The 21285-nt window shown below is 39.6% G+C and overlaps 1 protein-coding gene across 1 annotated transcript in view; it reads right to left on the reverse strand.

The window, feature by feature from the left end:
• Positions 1 to 21285, reverse strand: part of LOC108550415 (icarapin-like) — a 67070-nt gene that overhangs the window by 22649 nt on the left and 23136 nt on the right. The window contains exon 2 of the mRNA XM_017904159.1: positions 3774 to 3872. Within this exon, the coding sequence (XP_017759648.1) occupies positions 3774 to 3872 (99 nt within the window). The remainder of the gene's footprint in view (positions 1 to 3773; positions 3873 to 21285) is intronic.

Raw genomic sequence — 21285 nt, forward strand, 5'->3', positions numbered from 1 at the left:
GACTCTATACGAGGAACGTACAAAAATTCACCAATTATTACTCTGCTTCCGTGGTACCTGTAAATATAATTAATTTTTCGAAATTGGTAGAAAATTTGACTCAAACCTAGCTCAACCCTCGTGGCCAATCAGACCCACGCTCCATCCAACCACCAGCTCACCTAATCACGAGAATTGAGGGAAACACAGTGTAATATTTTAGTTTCGATAAATCTGTTTATATTAAAAAGGAGTCGTTGTTTATTAGACACGCAGATCTCTGATAGCATAGGATTAATTTAACATTAATCCTACAATATTAACACGTTCTTCTTTTTGGTTAAGAAGTACGTTAAAGTAAATGGGGCTTGGAAATTAATCGCGAAAGGGAAGATCAACTATAGCTGTTATATCGAGTCAGGTATACACGGGAGGGACGTTTGTTTATACGTTCCGGAGTAACTTTGGTACTTAACGTAAGAGTAACTGCAATACCATTACATTATGTTGAAAAGTAACTTTGAAACTTGCCCGGTATTTCATGACGAGGAAAGTAACTTCGAAACTCCTATATTATTTCACGTTCAAGAATAGCTTCAACACCTAACGCGGAAATGACTTCGAAACTCCTGCGTTATTCTAGGATAGAGGTTCTCAGTTTGCGCCGATTAATTTATTTAAGGCACCGATAAATTACAGCAGTTGTTAGCATCCGTGAGTACACTTACTTCTATTACTGCGAGGGTATTGCTGCAGCGAATTAAGAAAGAAGAAAAAGCTTTCCTCTAATTAATATTTCATAATTAAATCTCGTCAAAGCGAATGAGATCTACGTCACCCAGAAACAGATAAACGTTATTTCAGCGTGCACAAACATAGGCATAAATTGCCGCTGATCTTAGGTAAAGTATGAGAATTGAAGAATAATTAAGAATTATTTGTTTATGCAAGACGATTTTAAATATACCACGGAGAAATATATTAACCTAACCCTTATGGGTATAACAATTGGAAATTTATTAAAAAGATGTGTAATAAATGAAATGGGAAATCCTAGAAAATATTTACAAATGTCACTCTTTAACTATACCACGTGTTAATAATAACACTATCACCTCACCTAAAATGACTGATCTCAGATCTTTTATCTTACCCCTATGAAGAAGACAATCACTTTTATATCAATATTAGCACTACCAAAAGTGTGAAAATAATTTTGAAATGGAAAAACCCCTGAAAAATATTTCCAAATGTCACTCTTTAATTATACTATGTTAATAATAACACTATCGCCTCACCTAAAATGACTGATCTCAGATTCTTTATTTTACCCTTATGAAGAAGACATAATCACTTTTATCAATATTAGCACTACCAAACGAGTGAAAATAATTTTGTCAAACATTGCTGAAAATCCAAACTACTTTTGGCAAAACTATTATTAATTAGATATTTCTATTACAATTCTATTACGCTCTAATACCGATAATGTTCACAGCATTTAGGTAAACATAATACATGAATAGCTCCAGTATAAAGTTACCTCTCCAAACATGTATCCTTATTTACCTTTATACTATCACTATAATTATCATTATCCATATTCAGATACACCTAACGAATTACTAATTCCACTATCGAAACCCAAATTTCCCTCAAACGTGGAGCAACAGAAACAAAATCAGAGATCAGACGAATTGCTTCTTCCATTGAACACAAAATTTCCTGCGAGTACGATTCGTATCTGAAATGAATGCGAAAGATATGCACGACGACTCCAATTTCTCAGCTAATCACAGTGAACCGTCGTTATCAGTACTTCGCCTCGGTGACCGAGTTTGATCCTCTTCTTGGCTGTAATTTTTACGCTTTTTCCCGCGGCGAGTTATCGCAAAACGGCGACGACACGGTTACGTGAACGCAGAATCGCGAGTCGCAATAAAGCGTCGGAAATTCGAGAAATTTCGAGGGCGGACGATACTTTCATGAACGCGCACAAACGAAAGCCGTATATCACCGCGGGAAACGACAATCGGCCGGCTATATGGAGGCCGATTGCGCGCGGGTATTACGAGCGCAACGGGCTACCGGAAGTTACGTTTGACAAACCGCATGTAAGCGGAACACGGACACGGCCGCGCGCGATTCCGTGTAATTTTATGTTTGTGCTTGTTGAACCGTGATCGCGTTTCTGTGGCGACCTAAGCGGCACGCGTGCGGTCATTCCCGATCGCGCGAGTATCACTCTATTTGGAAGAGTCCGTGTCAGGTCGCCGCGAATGCATCTGATGCTCCGATGATAATCTCTAGTCTGGTAATCCAGGCTGGGTCCCGGTAGAAGTAGAACTCGATTTCCAGCTGTTTTGCCATGCTAATCGCGAGTTTTGTTGCAGGAGTGGTGGCGAACGTGGCTTGTGAGGTGATCAGGTCTGTAACGATTGGGAACAGGATGTTTCACTGAGGTTCGAGTGGCATGGATGTTTCAGCGATGCTTTGTTGCTAAGTAGAATTCAATTTAGAACTGTGTTGCCAGGTCTATGAGTCGCGTTGAAGCTTCTGATGACGATGGCTGACGCGATTAGGTCACTAAGGATTGAAAACAAGAGTTCTGTTCAAGCTTCTGATCACGATGACTGACGTAATTGGGTCCCTAAAGATTCAAAACAGGATGTTCCACTAAGACTGAAGTGACATGGGTGTTCTGGTGATCCATTGATAATAATCGTAAGCAGAATTCAATTTGGAGCTGTTTTGCTAGGTCTACGAGTACTATTAATGCTTCTGATGACGATGGCTGACGTGATTAGGTCCCCAAAGATTGAAAACAGGATGTTCCACTAAGGTTCGAGTGACATGGGTGTTCTGGTCATCCATTGATAATAATCGTAAGCAGAATTCAATTTGGAGCTGTTTTGCTAGGTGTACGAGTCCTATTAAAGCTTCTGATGATGATGGCTGACGTGATTAGGTCCCCAAAGATTGAAAACAGGATGTTCCACTAAGGTTCGAGTGACATGGGTGTTCTGGTCATCCATTGATAATAATCGTAAGCAGAATTCAATTTGGACCTGTTTTGCTAGATGTACGAGTCCTACTAAAGCTACTGATGACGATGGCTGACGTGACTAGATCTCTAAGGATTGAAAACAGAATGCTCCACTGAGGTTAGAGTGACATGGATATTTCGATGATGCATTGTTATTAAGTAGAATTCAATTTGGAGCTGTTTTTCTAGATTTATGAGTCCTGCTAAAGCTTCTAATGACGATGACTGACGTGATTAGGTCTCTAAGGCTAGAAAACCAGATGTTTTTGGAGTGACGTGGATATTTTGATGATCCATTGATACTAATCGTAAGTAAAGCTCGATTTCATGCTGTTTTGCTAGGTTTATGAGTGCTGTTGAAGCTCGTGATAACGATATCTGAGTTTATCAGGTCTCAAACGATAAGAAAGAGTCGATGAGCAGCCTCTGAACACTGAACACTTGAACAAAAAAAAATTTCCATAAAATGGAAATGCAAGGTTTGGTGATCTATTCATCGCGAAGTTGCGTTAAAATGATGTTGAAGGATGTTGTAGATGCGAAATGGATTCCTTAGAAATCTTTTGATCCAAATTAGAATTCCATTTGAAGTCTAGGAAGCCTATAAGGAAGCTGTGCAACACTGCCAGAGAATTATTCGCCGGTGAAAATTTTGAAAATCATTGACACGCGATATTGCTGCTGGAAGTTCCAATCGTTCGACTGGATAAAATTAGTTTATATAGAGCGTATAGCAAACTTTTCTCACCTATTTCTGACTTCATCATCCAGAGTAGAGTCCTGAATATGTCAATGTTCCCCATCTTGTCTAATATATATTCGCTTGATTCATCTGACTCTCGTTCACCTGAAAACAAGAACATCGTTTTAAAAATATTAATTCTAATTAATATAGCATTCTAATAATGGTACATTATAACGATATTATAAGTATCGTAGTTCGAATAAGATATTCATTGAAGCAAATTTTCACGAAGACTCTAAAACTTAGGATACTCTAATCTGTAGGAAAATATGAATATATTGTTGCAGTAAAAACTAAATATTAAAATAAACTCTATATCCTAGCGATGTGGAGGCAATCCTTTCCCTGCGTTTTGTCTTTTGTCTCCCATTTTTGGCCCTAATCAGACAAGCCAGTTCTAACTGTTCGTCCATTTAACCCTTTGCACTCGAGAGGCCCCCTTCAGTCGCTATTTGATAAAATTTCGAAGCTCGATATTAAATAATTCTACGTATTAATTATTATATGATTTCTTACTGCTCAAAAAATATCATCAGCTTTATAACAGAAAATTTTTCAACTCGTACCCTTCTTTAGCCAAAAAATCGTCGGGCACAAAGGGTTAATAAACATCTATGCAGTTTTTCCACCGTTTCCACTGGCTACTATTTCTTTGCATTATAACTCCTTAACAATATTCGCGAATATATACAAAAAGAGAAAATTGTCGATAGATCAGGAGCTGAAAGGGCAAAGTAGCCAAGAATCGCAAGAAAATTACCAAGGATCGCAAGAAAATTACCAAGGATCGCAAGAAAATTACCAAGGATCGCAAGAAAATTACCAAGGATCGCAAGAAAATTACCAAGGATCGTAAACTAATCGAAGCATACACCCATAAAGAGTGATAAGCTGATATATAAATATATCTCTTATATATAAATAAACGAATAAACATCTTCCTATTCTAAATTTGCAAAATTTTATGTTAATTTCCAGACATGGATACACGCATCGAGGTACAGCCTTCTGCTTTGTTTAAATTACACAGTTACGTAAAATGACCGTAAAGAGGGACAATTTGCCCAAGTGATTTTCGACGTGAATACACGAGTGGAAGATATACGGTAAATAATAAACATCAAACGACGATTCGAGACAGATAGTTGGCTCTCCCGAGTTGTTCAATGTAAAATATTGAAGCATTTCGACAATTGCATACGTCGTTACGTTACATAAACCCACATATGCTTTTCGCTGTTGATTTTTAAACTAGTACCGGGAGACACGTTCATTATAGAAAGTTTTAATGAAAAAGACGTGGTCAGAGGGGTTTACGTCATCGTGTGCACAAGGTATATTTGTAAAGTTAAATTGATACGCGAGGAAGAGTTTCAAAATAACGTCGACTACATTACGTGACACGATAAGAGGGGGGGGAAAAAAAAAAGAAAAAAATAGGAAGAGAATTATCGATTACGAAACCGACTGTCAACGTATCAAAAAGTCTGCCAAACGAAACCAACTTGAGTAAGAAATTCTCTTTCTATGTGGATAGGTTAGGTTAGGTTAAGTTAGATTAAGCTAGTTTAAGTTAGGTCAAGTGAGGTTAGGTTAGGTTAGGTTTTATCTATGAGGATAAAAATGGACACCAATATCTCCTATGTTTTTTAACAGTTAACACGTTAGTATATTTAGGTAAAAATATTGAAATAATGAAAACAACTCGCAATAAACTATTTTAAACAAAAAATTAATTGATACTTTCTAGAAAATTCTTCTCTCTCTCTCTCTCTCTCTCTCTCTCTCTCTCTCTCTCTCTCTCTCTCTCTCTCTCACTCTTATTAATTGTTACATACCCATGTTTCCTCTTTAACGATTCTCACATAACTGTTTTATTCTGGCACATTCTGCTAAACATTTTTTCAACTATCATTCATACTAGACTGCACTTGCACATATTTACATTACATATATAAATAAATATAAATAAATATTATGTATAAATATAATGTTATTAAATATATAATATTTATATATTATTGCAAATGGGTTTCACTTATTCAACCTCGTTCGCAGAAAACTTTCGCAGAAAAAATTCGCATCACTCGTACAAAACCAACACTCACATTCTATACCTTTCTCTGGATCCCTGAATCTTATTACGATAAAAATAAATACGTGAATTTTCACTCGCGAATGAAACTCAGACTTAACCTTCGAATCTCTGAGAAATGCCTCTGCAAGAAGGAATTCGCTTGATCCAGCTTACGCTCCCCACGAAACCGTACAACTTCTGTTTTAACCCATTTTTCTACAGATAATATCGAGGTAAATCAATCCGAGGTACTCTTAACCGCTGCAGTAACGCGAGTGAAAATATGTAGCTCGAACAAATGAACCATGAACCTCCAAAAGCTTCGAATATCCAGATACGTCGATGAAAAGAAGAAAATTCATTCGAAATTTCATTTTTCCCTGAACCCTGAATTTAATTTAACCGTTTGAGTGCCAAGCGGCGCGATCGCGCTTCTTCTATTTTGTGTCCAAAAGTGCCAGCGCTCTGAGCTGCGAAGCTGACAATCAGCGCGCTCAGTTGGTGAACGCGGAATATGAGAAGCGCTATCGCGCCGCTCGGCATTTTTGGACACGGAATATGACAAGCGCTATCGCGCCGCTTGGCAACTATCGATTGGGAAACAATAATGACCCGTGGCACTCAAACGGTTAACCCTTTGAACTCGACGATGTTTTCGTTACAGGAAAATAGTAATTCGAAGACTTTCTGCCATAAAATCGACGATATTTCTAAAACGGTAAATAAGAAATCGTATGCAAATTAAGACGTAGAATTATTTTACTTCGATATTCCACGCGTCGTTGGGTAATGGTAAATTTGATATATCAATTAACATCCATCTTTAAAATCTGATTAAATGGCGATTGAGAGGCGCTTCTCGAGTGCAAAGGGTTGAATTAAATAAGCTTCTCCATTTTATCATAGAACAAACCCATTTCGAGATTTGAAATCGATCGAAGATCGACGTAACAAGTGTTAATGATTTTTTCATTTTTAAAATATTCGAGACAGGGACAAAAATAATAATTATATATTTGCAGAAGCAAATGAAATACGATGACAGGATAGTATAATTCGCGTATCGGGATTCCAAATTGCTTATCAACGTTTCTCCCTTGTGGTCTCCAATTATAGTTAGTGAATATGGTATGTATCTAGAGCGAAATGAGGTAATATAGAATTTAGCCAGGGTTAGAGTCAGTTGACAGTTGTCGGTGAAGAATCAATGAACACACATGTAGCAAGGGTATTACTAAATAGAAGAAATAAATATTAATATTTATTTTATTATTAAAAATTAAATAATAAAATAAATATTACTAAATAAAGGAAGAAATGTTGGATTAAAATGAATTTCCTGTATGAAGATTCCAGAATCTTTCAAACGCTTAGGATCTCTAAAATTTTTAACCCTAACACTCGAAGCATTTCTATCATGAAGTATCATGTAGGATAAAGAATTAATTGTGTCACAAATATTGCAAGATTTCTTATATCCTCATATAACCATAAATTCATAATTAATCTTTATAATTATAATTGGTGATCAGAAACGTGTCTCGAGTGCTCAGGATCAATTTAAATAAAAATCCACGAATATGCAGCTTACAAAGCTAGGAACTTTATACCAATAGTTCTTAATCAATAAGTTTGACACAAGTGTTCCACGAAACTATGAAAGTCAAGTATTCAAAGAAGTTCTTCGTCTTTGTGGAAGTGTTACTTTGTCATAGTCCTCCATACTATAGATATAATTTTTAATAATCTGCAGAGGTCTCGAGAATTCGAAAATTTGTTTTAAAAGGAAAAATACCCCGTGACTTCAACAAGATTAAGAACCACCGTGCTACACACTTCCCTGTAACGTAGCCTAATCTACAAACGCAATAAACATACAGGATCCTCAGACGTTGTCACAGTGACGCATCATGATACACTCAAGATAGCCCAGATCCTTGACACAGCTCAAGTGAACTTTGCTACCACAAAATAACCACCCCTTGTGTCAAGGGTATGACACAGCATCACCAAGAACCCCTTCCATCTGCCAAAACCTATTATAAATACCTCAATCCACCAAAAATAAAACGGTATTAATCCTTTGCACTCGACGATTTTTTGGAGATCTGGAGATTCTGAAGATCAGTAGGAGTTCAAAGATTTTCTGCTATAAAACTGGCGATATTTCTTTTAGTAATAAATAAAAAATCGTATAATAATTAACACGTAGAATTATTTGATTTCGGCAGCTCGCACGCCGCTACATTATCTTAAATTTGACATATTAATTAATATCGATCTTCGAAATTTTATCTAATGACTAACGGCCACCTCTCGAGTGCAAAGTAACTTGAACTTAACTTGAACTTAAGAGTTTCGTTTATTCGTATTGGGATTATGGGTTTTAATTGTAAAACAACTATGATATATAGGGATTGCCTTTCAAAGTCTTTGATTACTCAAGGAAAGTGTATCTGTCTCTGAGTGCTTCCCTGGAGAGACTGACCGACTCGCGAGTGTCAAGAGTGTACGTGATACAGTTCGCCTAAACCCCCAATTCTTATCGAATATTTATACACACATTCTCGCAATTTAGATCTTATAAACGATTAAAGTCTTTTATTACTAAAGGAAAGAATATCTGCGTTTGAGTGCTTCTTTTCAACGATTCGTATCTTATCTGAGACCATGACATGACCCAGTGTAACGAATAGATAAGGATTGCCCAACCTTAACATCAGGCGATGAGAACGGTATATATAAGATTGGGTTCGACTCGAGTGTTTGGCGCGGAAAAAACAAATGATAGCTGCAAATCTTTTTGTAGGAATGTCTGTAGAATGAGATAGATCTGGCTTTAAATAGGGATGCAAGGGCGCGAGGCACATAGATGGTGTGTAGTCGAGAATAGAGGATTGCGTGTTAGAGTTGAGAAGAATCTAGCGTGATATGTTAATTAAATAAACCTGTTTTATTATTAAACAAGAAATTCTTTTATCAATTTTTCGCGTAACGACCAGCATCGACCAAAGAACCAACCCTCTAAGAGGGAAGAGACCCTCTAACCCGAACCTATCCCAAACAGTCTACTCCGGGTCTGGCTAAAACTGCAGCTGCGAATGAAAAGGGAAACACGAAGCCGACCACGGTGCTGGAAATTGTCAGGCTGTTTACAAGCGACGTAAGGGTGGTTTAAAAACGTGAAGCACCGGAATGCGACCTTATAATTATTCTTAGTCTCCGGGTCGCGTCGCGAGGTCCTTTGAAACGACCCGCGGCACTTAGAGGTTTACAAGGAATTTGCCGAAGTGATTTATCGTCGAGCCCTTTTAGCGGCACACCTCTGGATCCGCTTGCCGACCTGACTGTCAGACAGGAAATGCAGGATTCTGTAGCTCTGTGCAGAGAGCTTGACACGCATGGACAAACTCGATCGGTAATCGATAGGCAGAGCACGTCTGCAAGGATTAAAAAAGGACAGCGAAAAGGAGGAATAGGAGAGGAGAGAGAAAAGGGAGAGAGAGAAAAGGGTGAAAAACGACACTGACCACGTGACGTCTCATTTGCAAAGTGTCAAAGCGCTGCGTGTAACTAAAGTCTCAGCTGCGCGCGGGCTATCGTTTCGGGATGATCGATCGTGTCTTCTTTTAAACAGCCCCTTCCCGTCTCTCGTTTGTATATCAAACGGTCCACCACTGCACTGCGTGTTCCTTCCTCTCAAAGAATTTTTCACAGACGTTACACGGCGCGAGCGTTTATACGAGATGAAATGTAAAGCAGGGATGTTTTTTGATAGACCAAACGGGGTTCCCGATCGATCCTCACTATCGGCCAGAGACAACGTAATATCTCCGTGTATTATTTTGAAAGTGTAATTCTCCTACCGTGTAGAGACTGTTCCAGCTTAATTTAATTTTAATTTATAGAGAAAAGGAGGACAGAAGCGGAGAGAGACCGAGCGCGGAAGATTCGAAAGACGTTGGCAGGATGCTGCTCGTCGGAATCTTTCCGGCGAAAAGGAGGCGTTAGGGATTGTTTCTAAGATCGTTTTTGTTTTTGTACACGGGATATTATACTCTTTATACACCCTGCGGTGCTTTCGAAATAACCTGTTACGAGAGATTATTCGGGATTTTAGATCCACCATAACACAATCTCCAACGTATCATAAAGTGATTTCACAGAAATTGTACAAAAAGAACATGGAGAACGGGAGTATCAATTTCTCGATTCTTCAATTTCCAACTAAAATATTCACCAGTTTATTATATAAATTTTCCAAGTCTCGAATCTCGAATCTTAAAACCCTAAAATTTCCAAATTCTCGATTCGTCATTCCCAATCTACCCAAATTCCTAATGTCCATATTTCTATTCGAGTCGTGAACTTTTTCCCAATTTTTCAATCTTCGAATCCCCAAATTTTCACAGTTTTAACCGTCCCTCTTAAGGAAATGAGATATTTAATTCCATTAATTCGACAACGTTTCGCGTACATTTTGCATCTCGAGGAGCATTCTGTTATATTACTAGCTCTGCGATTAGACGAGATGACGCTATGACCAGGAAGATTTCGCTGCTCGAAAGAGATAGCTGTCGTTTCTGCACGGTGTGTGACGTGGTACAAGGAAGGTCGGAAAATAGGTGGAGAAGAGGGGAGAATCATATCAGCGAGGAATATTCTCCGCGGGAGATTTTCCTCGAACGCTTCTGGCGATTATCCAATTTACTCATCGTCAATTCATATTGACGCACGTAGAAACGTAGGACTCAATTGACTCATTCAGTCAATTGACTCATTCAGTCAATTTGAAATCCGCGGCCATCGCTGGCGTCGACGAAAAATCGTCGAGATTGCCGTCACGGAGTGAAATGTTTTGACAGACGACGGCGACAAGAAACTACCCCTTATTGAATCCGCTCCTCGAGGGGTTCTGTGGCACACGAGATACGAATTCCGCATTGCCCTCTTCCTTCCATGGAGCAGCTATTGACCGTGCTTTGCTCCTTTATTTATTAGCGTTACTTGACAGCCGAGTATAAATTGGAAAAGTAAGATTAAAGGGTTAACTACTTGCCCCGAGTCCCGTTGCTCGTGCCATAATCAATAGAATCGGTCACACGTCCTGTCAATTCGAGAATGACACCTAACTGACTCAGAATGACACCGGGAAAATTAACTACGAGCCTAACTCACGCTGTTTACGTTTGACCTCGTCTGAACCACGTCTCCCATCCACGAGGAAACTATGACATCTGCCAGAATTATCTGCCTATTTCCTACAGTACCCTGCAATTATCGATGCTTATAAACACGATATCACGAGCAGGGGTAGAGAATTACGCAGTCGAGCAAATTCGAAGCTCGATGTTCCCGAAAACGAAGCCTCGAGATGGAAAAATTGGACGCCATATTTTTTCCCTTATTTTTACACGCAGAACTTATCCCCTGGTTATACACGATTTTTCACCCAGCCTGTATATAAATATATCAGTCCATCCTACTCCATACCCTACAGGAAATACAACCGGAACTCAACATCCCCTGCCGCATTTCCCTGAAGTAATTATCACAAGTTGAGGCTTATCTGTTGCAGCTTTACACGGCTCGTTATAATAACGCGATCTACCCCGGGGACGCAGAAAACTTCCCATTAATCCAGCATCGAGCCCCCACGCAGAGCCTATTCCCACGACCGCGATTTTCGGAAAACTGCGCGAAAGAAGCTGATTGTTAACGGGAATGGCGTGCACGCCCATCATTAATTCGGTACTCAGCGCGAGGGTGCTCTGTAACGAGACTCGCGAAATTATCCCCGGGCATTAAAATTAATTTCTACGAGTACAGTTGTTCACGGGGACGCGTTAAAGCGGCGGAAGTTCGGCAACTTTCGCCGAACTTCCGCCCCTAAGCAGTTTATCGTGGACCGTTTACGCGATGGAACGCTTAGCCGGTAAATCTGCTCGCCTATCCGCGAATATGGTAAACTGCACGCCATGGACCCTCGATTTTTCCACGCTTTCCTCTTTTTTCCCCTCTCTCGCGGCCACCCTAGCCTGTACACAGGCCCCTGGCATCCCTTGAGAAATTTCAACCTGATCGATTTATCGGACCCGACCTCTCGCTCTTTTTCCAACCCTCTTCTTCTCGCCACCCTTCTTCGCCTTCTTCCTCTTCCACTCTCTTTCTCAAGTGGCATTAGGCAGGTTTAATGCGATGCCTGCAAAAAGGGAAACAGGGTGTAGAAGTACGGCGAGTAGGTGCCGAGTGCCATTGACTGCAGAATAAAATAGACGGTGGCATTTCCAGCGCGGCTCAGCCTTGGCAAAATTCCATTTCTTTTCCATGAGGTCCGCGTGCCCTGAGCAAGAACTGATATTTCCCTTTCCTTTCTTCTCCCAGTTTTTCCCCCTGTCCCTTTCCTCTTCTCCTTCTCCACGAAGAACAGCATCGATGAGTTTTCGCGTCACGATATATCCTGCAATCGAACGTCGTTTGGGTGCACGTTCTTTCGAGATGGCGAGGATAAAAAGATGCCTGATTTCCATCCGGCTCGTTGCGTCTAATACACGCGCATGGCAGATTTTTCAGCGATTTATGTGGTATTTACCACGTTCAGATGTAAGATCGCTTCTTACAGTGATCAGCAGAGTATTTTAGTTTCCACGAGATTCTGAGGAATCTGTTAGAGGATGCAACCTTTCCTTGAGAGCAAGATATCAGACCTAGTCACTGACCCTAAGCAGAGCATTCCAAAATTTCACGAATAAATCATGGATATACTTTCATCGGTTGCACTCTGAGTATCATCAATCAGTTTATCGCGGAATATATTAACACAATGACTGCCATGGTGGTCATCGGTGACCGGCGTTTGCCTAAGTGAAGCCATGGTGGTCACTAGTATTCAATGATATTAATTTTTTAATATTTGAACAACGTAAATAAATAGAGAACTTTGAATAGGAAACATTAATAATTGGCACCATTTTTCTTTTTTTCTCAGAGGGGGGTGGGGGGTGGAAGTTTAAACAAATTCGGCAAATTTGGTTTCCGTGTCTGAGGAATTTTAATCTTGTTGTTTGAGGTTAGTTCAGGTGGTAGCGAGAAGACTTAGGTATCCGCGAATTGTGGGATAATGTCGTAACGAAATCAACTGTTGTCCCCTAGGTTCAGGAGCCTTTCGTCTTTCAGGGAGAATAGAGAAAATAGGTATATGAATTTCGGGTTTTTCGATGGAGGTGAAGGTTTAAATGGATTCGGGATAATCTGTACGTCGATTGAGGATTTTCAATCTTTTAATAAAGATTAGCTCGAGTGATGTTTTGAGAGGCCTAGGTGTCCGCGAGTCATGGGATGTTGGTCGCAATGAAATCAACTGTTGTCCTATAGACTAAGGGAGCCTTTAGTCTTTAACGATGTAAGTATAAAATAGGCATATAGAGTTTAGGGTTTTCGATGGAGAAGAAGGTTCAAACGAATTCAGAATAATTGTCTATATCTAATCCTCTATTCAGGATTTTCAATCTTCTATTAAGAATTAGCTCGAGTGGTGTTTTGGGAGACCAAAATGTCCGCGAGTCATGGGACACTGATAGTAAAGGAATAAACCGTTGTCTGGAATAATAATTAAAGGAATAAACTGGCAGAGGAATAAACCTTGACTCGGTCTTTCGATCTTTGGGAATGACTGGAGGGAATGAGCACCAAGAATCCCAGGAGCACGTGGATGGTTCCTAACGTGGTTTACGACCTCGTGCGTGTGAAGTTTGAAGTCTCAAGACTTGGTACTTCGGATGTAGCTTGGGTGACTCCCATGACAAGAGGTTCGAGTTAGCCTGGGAGTGTTCCAGGCGAAATGCTGTAAACTTACGTTGGGCCGAATTGGATCCCACTACTCTGAACCATGGAGTTCGTGGCGCATAGTCAATTTTAAATCTTACGACTGAGCTATCTCGAATACTATGACGTCGTTGAGCTGCGCCAGGTTCTGACACTTCGAGCTGGACTCGAGCGAATTCGATATCTTGGAGCTGGCGGTTTCGAGTCTTTGTGGTGGTCCATAGTGGTTCACGTATTCGGGCTGCTCCAAAGCGTGCCTCGCTGCCTTAGCTTGACCAGAGCTGTGCTTTGTCCTCGCAGTGGACAGAGTATAATCGTATATACCACTGTTTGCCAGATAGGTCTCTATGACGCGGAGAAATTACACACTCCGCGTCGATGGTCTAGCTCCTGCTTGCTTTTAGTTATTAATATCATGAAACTCTTATAACCCCGTGAAAGTCTAACCCAAAGGAGACTCGGCTAAGAGAGAAGAAGGAAAAACAGTCTGATTTAAGTTTTCCCAACAATCCTGCCTTCACATACATTGCTAAAAACAATTTCAAACGACAGGTTTGACACCTTCGCTATGGTAGCCTTGGGATGGAATTTATTGTGGTATTGTGAACTGGGAAGAACTCTAGCAAAGGAGATAGTATTAACCGTTTGAGTCCCAAGCAGTGAGATCGCGCTCTTTAGATTTTGTGTCGAAAAATCCCAGTACATTTCGAGCCCTATGGACAACTGACGGTGCGCTATCACTGACTGTCTAAGTGGCGCGCTGAACTTTGCTGATGCACGTGGCCTTACGATTAGTTCTAAGTGAATGCATGGGAACGTTTGGGCAGCTTTTCGAAAACGAGGAAACGAATAATAATCAGCAGTATCGGGTTCGATTCTGGCGTTCAGGATGATATCTGAAGTGTGAGCATCTGGACATGCCCACTCCTATTTTCACTATTATGACTCTATTACAACTGACCTATGCTCAATCTCTCCGGTTTGTTTTTTCTATTTTAATACATTACATGATTCACACAACACCTCAATCATTACACGCATCCTTATTTATCACAATAACCTGAATCCATTAGATATTGGCATCCCATGCATACTTGTCCCACTGATCCCTTTCCTAGAGACATCACTCCTTTATTATATCGACACATATGTATTCAAAATCTATGTAACCATTACCACATGATCAACGAAGAGAGCTTGTGTATGAAAAGAGAGTGTTAGACTTTAATTAAGGATGCAAGGGTGTAGTCGAGACATAGTGAGTAGACGTAATATTTTAGTTTAAATAAATCTATCTTGTTATTAAAAAGAAGTCGTTGTTTATTAGACGAACAGCAACAATACTACATTATTATGGGATTTTATATGCAAAAGCTATAATTAAGCATTTAATATAATCAATTAATCCGTTGACCTCGTCAAGTGTGACACAATGATCCAGTTCATCCACAGATACTCCTGTGTCGAGACTTTTGAAGTTAAAAATTAGGAAAAATTAATTTCCTAAAAATTAGGAAAATCTCTATACGAAATATTCGTATCGGAAACGAATGCCACGATCTAAGGATATTTTCCTAAATACCCAGCTAAATCGTGATAAAGAGAAAATACCATAACCTAAACTTCGATTTGGTGAAGAAATTAACTAACTAACTGGAGAATATTATTTATAATAATAATAAGAATTGTATTAGGCAGCTTTTGAAATTTCCTCAGGAAATGAACTTCGTTAGCCAGAATTATCTGCTCGTCATGTAATAGAAGATAATTGTTACGAATGCAGAATTAGTTTATTATTGCTTGTCGTGTCTCATCGTTTTATTGCGTGAGAAACAATTACGCTTATAGGCTTTCAGTAGAGAACGACGTGCTCGGATTCTGCGACATATAGCACAGGCTCCGAAACATCAAGTGTCTAAATACTCCTTTTGGGGACACCGCAACAGCACATCGCACTTTAAATGTTGAGTTTCATTCAGATTAACTCGCTTCCGAGTTAAGTTTCCCTTTCCGAGTACGAAAGTCAATGAGATAATTGAAATCTTGTGTCTCGCATGTAGCCACGATCTTTTAACGAATTTTTCCAACCATACGAGATAGTTTTAGCTCCTACGACAACTACCCGTGTTAACTGGAAAATTTGCAAAATTTCCCCAGCCGAAAATTGAACAGGTGTATCCGAAATCCCGGAAACAGAGAATTTATGACACAAAAGCACCGAAATATTGAAAATTTAATAGGCGGAGAGCTGAAGCGTGGAAAAATTCGAAAAATCGCAGGTCCGGAATTTTCCAAGTCGAGCATTTGGAAGTGCAGAAATAGAAAAATTGGAAAAACGCGAATTTGGAAGCTTGCGTTCACGCTTCATCGCGGATCCGGTTAGAACGAATGCGAAATTTAACAAAATGGTCGCGTCCAATGGCCAAGTATCGTCGCTAATTATCGAAACACCCGAGTTGTCGGCAAAAATTTCCAAATCCAGAGGAATACTGCATACGAACGTTTATTTACGCTTCGTTGAAAGCAATTTACGATTTGAGGCTGATTCAATTTAAATTGAATCGGGAACGAGTTATTCGCTCTATGTGCTATGCCGTATAATACTAGTGCGCGTAAAACAAATTGCGAAAAAAATTGTTTCTTGTAAATAAAACAGCGAACGACAAAGACAGGTTTTAAATCCATTAACAGGGAATCCTGGGAAATAAGCTGCGGGAAAATTTCATCCGTAGTGGCAAATATTCGCTCCATTTAATTATCACCTCCTACTCTGTTTATCTCGCAAAACAGTGCATAAACGGGTGTAAACTTTATTGCTACCTAGCTACTGCATAAATGATCGAGCAAACGTTAAAGCAGCTATTCATTCGCACCTGTTCCACGCGGCGAGTAATCGAATTAATTCGGAGGAAATTAATCTGGCTAAAAATCGAAGTTGCATCTCCGAACTCGCCGATCGCGAGCCTAGGACCAAATATCCCTAGCAAAGTGGAGGACTGTCTATGTCCTTATTACCAGCATCCCTTAATTCGTATACACTCGTTATCACCTGGTCACCACTCGGGTGAACCTTATAGCAAGAATCAATAAATCACAACTAGTAGGAAGACACACACTCACCATTTACATTTCACACTGACCAATCGGTAGACATACAAAACTTATAAAACCAGTGAGCACTCAGAGGAGAGTTCTCCTAAAAGTACCAAAAAGACAAGGCAAGCATCACGACCAGACAGTCAAGACAGACCTACTACAATTGACTCAGCACGAGAGACAGTTAAGCATCGGAACTCTTTAGTCCACCCCTAACCAGGTCTAGCTCTATTGGGATTATGGGTTCTAATAGTAAAGTAACGACGTCTTAGTCTTTTATTTCACAAGGAAGGTATATGTTTCTTCTAATGCTTCTCCCGAGAGACTAACCGACCCCTCTAAGACACATCTGTAGCTGTACCCGACTCCTGAGGGAGTGTCAAGAGGGTGCGCGACGGGGTTCACTCAAGCCCCCAACTCCCACTGAATGTTCACGTGAAACATTCTTTCTAGGAACTTATATCTTATGAACTATTTTCAACAAGCTCTATTAATTTAGAGTAGGCCGCATCCCAGCAACATTGTCGCATACGTGTAAACGGGCCTTACAACCTCGCGAAGCTCCCACCGTGAGAGTTGCACTAGTGTTTAGGACGCAACACTGCCAAAGTAACTAAACCCGAGCGATCACGTGACGTAAATCCCTAGATGCCAATCTTCCACAATCTCTCATCCTGAAAATACCGTAGTGCCCGCTTTAGCGTCCGTAGTTATCCCCGATGCTTGGAAACGCGACACATAAGCGAGCCACAAACGTGCTGACCGAGACGAACTACCGGACGAAACCTGACGATTTTTCTCCATCGTCTGGAATTGAATTTTCAACGGAACTGAAAGCTGAGAAGCAAGTCCAAGTCACCGGTTCACATACGTGGACAGTCGGGACCGAATCTGGACGCTGAAGTGGGCACTACTGTACGTCTTGGTTCGATAAAGCTCACGACGAGCTGACAGAACAGGGCGCACATGGTACTTAAAATAACGCAGAGTCCACTCGTAATCATTATATATTCGCATCGATTTCCATAAAGCCTTCTCTGCGCCGTTCGTTGCACTCTACGATTTCCTGCAGTTGGCAATTGCGACGACTTGATACACTGCGGTATAAATTCAATGGGAATATCGGGGCGCGCGCGAGCAGTTCCTACATGCACACCCGTATAACTGTCTCTACCGTTATATCCGACGATATTTCGCCTCTTTACACTCTGGATCAGCTTTATCTTCCCGTCGAATAGCCCCAAACGAGATTTCCCCGACGTAAGACAAAACGGGGCGTCCACGGATAGCATGCTGCCACAGGAGCCAGACAGCTAGGGGTAAATATCAGGATCGGCTTTTTATCGACAACGTCCAGGACCGTGTGTACCCAGGATGGTGTACACAGGGCTGGGAAGCATTATCGCCCGGCTAATTGCTGGCTATTAATTCGAGTGACTGTGTCAATGGTTATAGCTGCGCTAGCTCATATACGCTAAGAGGTTCATCCTAATGTTGGCCTAGGCTACTGTCATCGAGATGCTGCGTAGTTGCCCTGTAAGCGTGCTAGTGCATGCGTGTCCGTTGTATGCGGCGACCCGCGTCGATCCTTTGCCCATAATTACTATAATTACTCGGTCACCAGCTGCAGACGGTCCGCGTTCCAACCATCAAATTAATAAGTGTCTGCTGGATTAGGCAGTTCGTCATTCTTGGATAATTATCGCCGTGACACGCGTCTCGTTAATCCAATGGGTTCACTTCTCTCTGTATGCAGTCCTCGAGTGTCGAGTATTTAATTGCACACACGCCTTAATTGTTTTCAATAGCAAGGTATTTTATTTCGAACATATTCCATTTTTTAAAGCTTCTACCTCTTTTCCATTCACCCACCGGTTATTTGACCATGGTAGAATTAGTGTCAATCGTGCATAAAATATCAAACTTTCCTAACTACTTTGTATCTTCTCTCAAACAGAACTTCATCGATGATCCAATCCCAAATTTCGTCATCCTCCTACATTTTCATGGAATTCTTTATATCCCATTATGCGAGTATCAACGACAAATTCGACGTAGATATTGACCCCGCAATTTATCATTTTTAGTACACGTTACGTTCAAACCGCAGACCGAGATTAATTAAAATTCTCCAGACCACAGCTGATAATTAGCGAGTATAAATTGAACCACAAGTGTCGCGAGATATCTAATATCTCGAGCAGATTATATATATAAAATCGGAGAATTCCAGTGTCACTGACTAGAATATCTTATTTATTAATACCTGTTAATGAAACCTAGTAATACAATACGCTCTATTCGATTACCTATGTTTCCTGTTATTGCGAATCGAGATCGACTATTGATAAATTGGATCTAACGGCAACACGGATCGAACAGGTGATGGATATATGCAAATCCGATTTCGCGCGAGATAAACCGTCCAGATAATTACGTAAGGACATATTTGAGCTGAAAGAAGATGGCGAAGACAATCCTCGACACACGCGACTGACCGACGAATGAATACGCAATGAACGGGTATCTAAGATCAGAAACGTCAGGGCAGCCTTCTTGGCATGCTGGAAGAAACAAGTTTTCCATAATCGTGTGTGATTCATAGCACACATGACCTACGCGTGTAAATCTCGTCCGGCGACATTTACCATCCAGCTAGAACCTTGCCTGGTTTCCTGACCATATTGCATACCGGTCGCAGCACCAGCATTTTTTGAGACATGTCTGATGACCATTTATGGCCACTACGTTTTCGTCCCGGTTTTTCTAATACCAACACACGCACGTTTAATCATGCTAGAGTATTCTCAACCGTTGTACTAATTAGTACCGTGACCCTTCGACGTGCAATTCTAGAATGTAATCGGAAATGTGAGATACACTGAATAGTGGGATTATAATATTATTCTATTATCACACTAGCTATGACAATTTTTAAATTCTATTCAGATTCTGAAATGAAAGAATTTTCACCTTCCCGTGAGAACTTTTGATACTCTACTTCTTGTAAAATAGTTTCGAAATTAGAAACAGAATTATTACTGGTTTATTTTTAGAAAGGAAGAATTTTTGTCGAGTTAATTGATAATTAGCGATCGATTTATTTTTTAAAGAGGAGAATCTTTGTGTTTAATTTATGTAAGAATTTTAGAAGTCTTTTTGGAATAGTTAGGAGAATAAAAATATAAATATAATTAATTTATTTTTGACGAGGAAGTTTTGGGGATTTTTATGTAGGGAATTTTGGTATGTCGAGATATTAATATCGTTTGAATCCTGCATTGAATTTAATTTATATAAAAATTCCAGAAGTCTTTTTGGAATAGTTAGGAGAATAAAAATAGAAATATAATTAATTTATTTTTGACGAGGAAGTTTTGGGGATTTTTATGTAGGGAATTTTGGTATGTCGAGATATTAATATCGTTTGAATCCTGCATTGAATTTAATTTATATAAAAATTCCAGAAGTCTTTTTGGCATAGTTAGGAGCATAAAAATATAAATATAATTAATTTATTTTTGACGAGGAAGCTTTTGGGGATTTTTATGTAGGGAACTTTGATATGTCGAAGTATTAATATCGTTTGGATCGTGCATAGATTACTTTTTTCATCTTCTTCGGTAAAGGAGACTCGCGAGTAGCCCTTTCCTTCGCTCCAAGTGAAAAATGTTAGGTTCGCGTGATATATTATATTTTGCGAGGAAAATAGCGAAACAGTGGTCGGACTTTAGATTGAAAGGTACAAACAGCCCCAACAAGAATTTGCAATTCTGAATAATAATTGTAATAGTGTACTTAAGCAATGCGATTTTTAAATATTCATAAGTTCCCATTTGGAATTCATAAATTCCACGTGATACCTTAGACACCAATAAACTTTACTCTCAAAAGTGGGAACGTTATTGCATTCACGAGTTTCACCGACTACGCGAAATTTAATTTCTTATCTCGAAAATAAGTTCACGCAGAATATTTCAATCGTAAACAAGTTTCTTCAATAAAAATTAAATTAAATTAAATTCAAAAATGAATCGATGAATCTTTTCCTGAGAAATCGAAAAATTAAAAATACATTTTGAAGTCGGTTTCCTTTTTGAAATTTAATTATCGATTTTTCTCGAACCGTTTATTTGTTCAACGATAATGAGAACCATCGATATGTAAGAATTTTTAAATATTAGATAAGGAAGCTTTTTATCATCGACAGGGTTACCTTGTACTTACATATTTTTCCTTCCTATCGCTTAAGTGAAATGCATTTAACTAAACTGTATTGAAATTATCTGACTAAACGCCCAAGAAATAATTCACATAGTTAAATAGTTCACACCACGTAACAATAATTCTTCACTTTTCCTCGTCGAAATTCCATTTGCTACCGTTTCACTATGAGATAAATATTTATTAATCGCCAATACCCGTATCGAATTACGAATAAATCCTATTAAGTATTCACTTTCTACAACTATGCTTCGTCAAACTCCTAATTCACCCAAATCCGATCATCCTCGTGAA

This window comes from Eufriesea mexicana, unplaced genomic scaffold (assembly GCF_001483705.2).
Source record: "Eufriesea mexicana isolate 0111107269 unplaced genomic scaffold, ASM148370v2 scaffold2824, whole genome shotgun sequence".
Classification (NCBI taxonomy): Eukaryota; Metazoa; Arthropoda; class Insecta; order Hymenoptera; family Apidae; genus Eufriesea; species Eufriesea mexicana.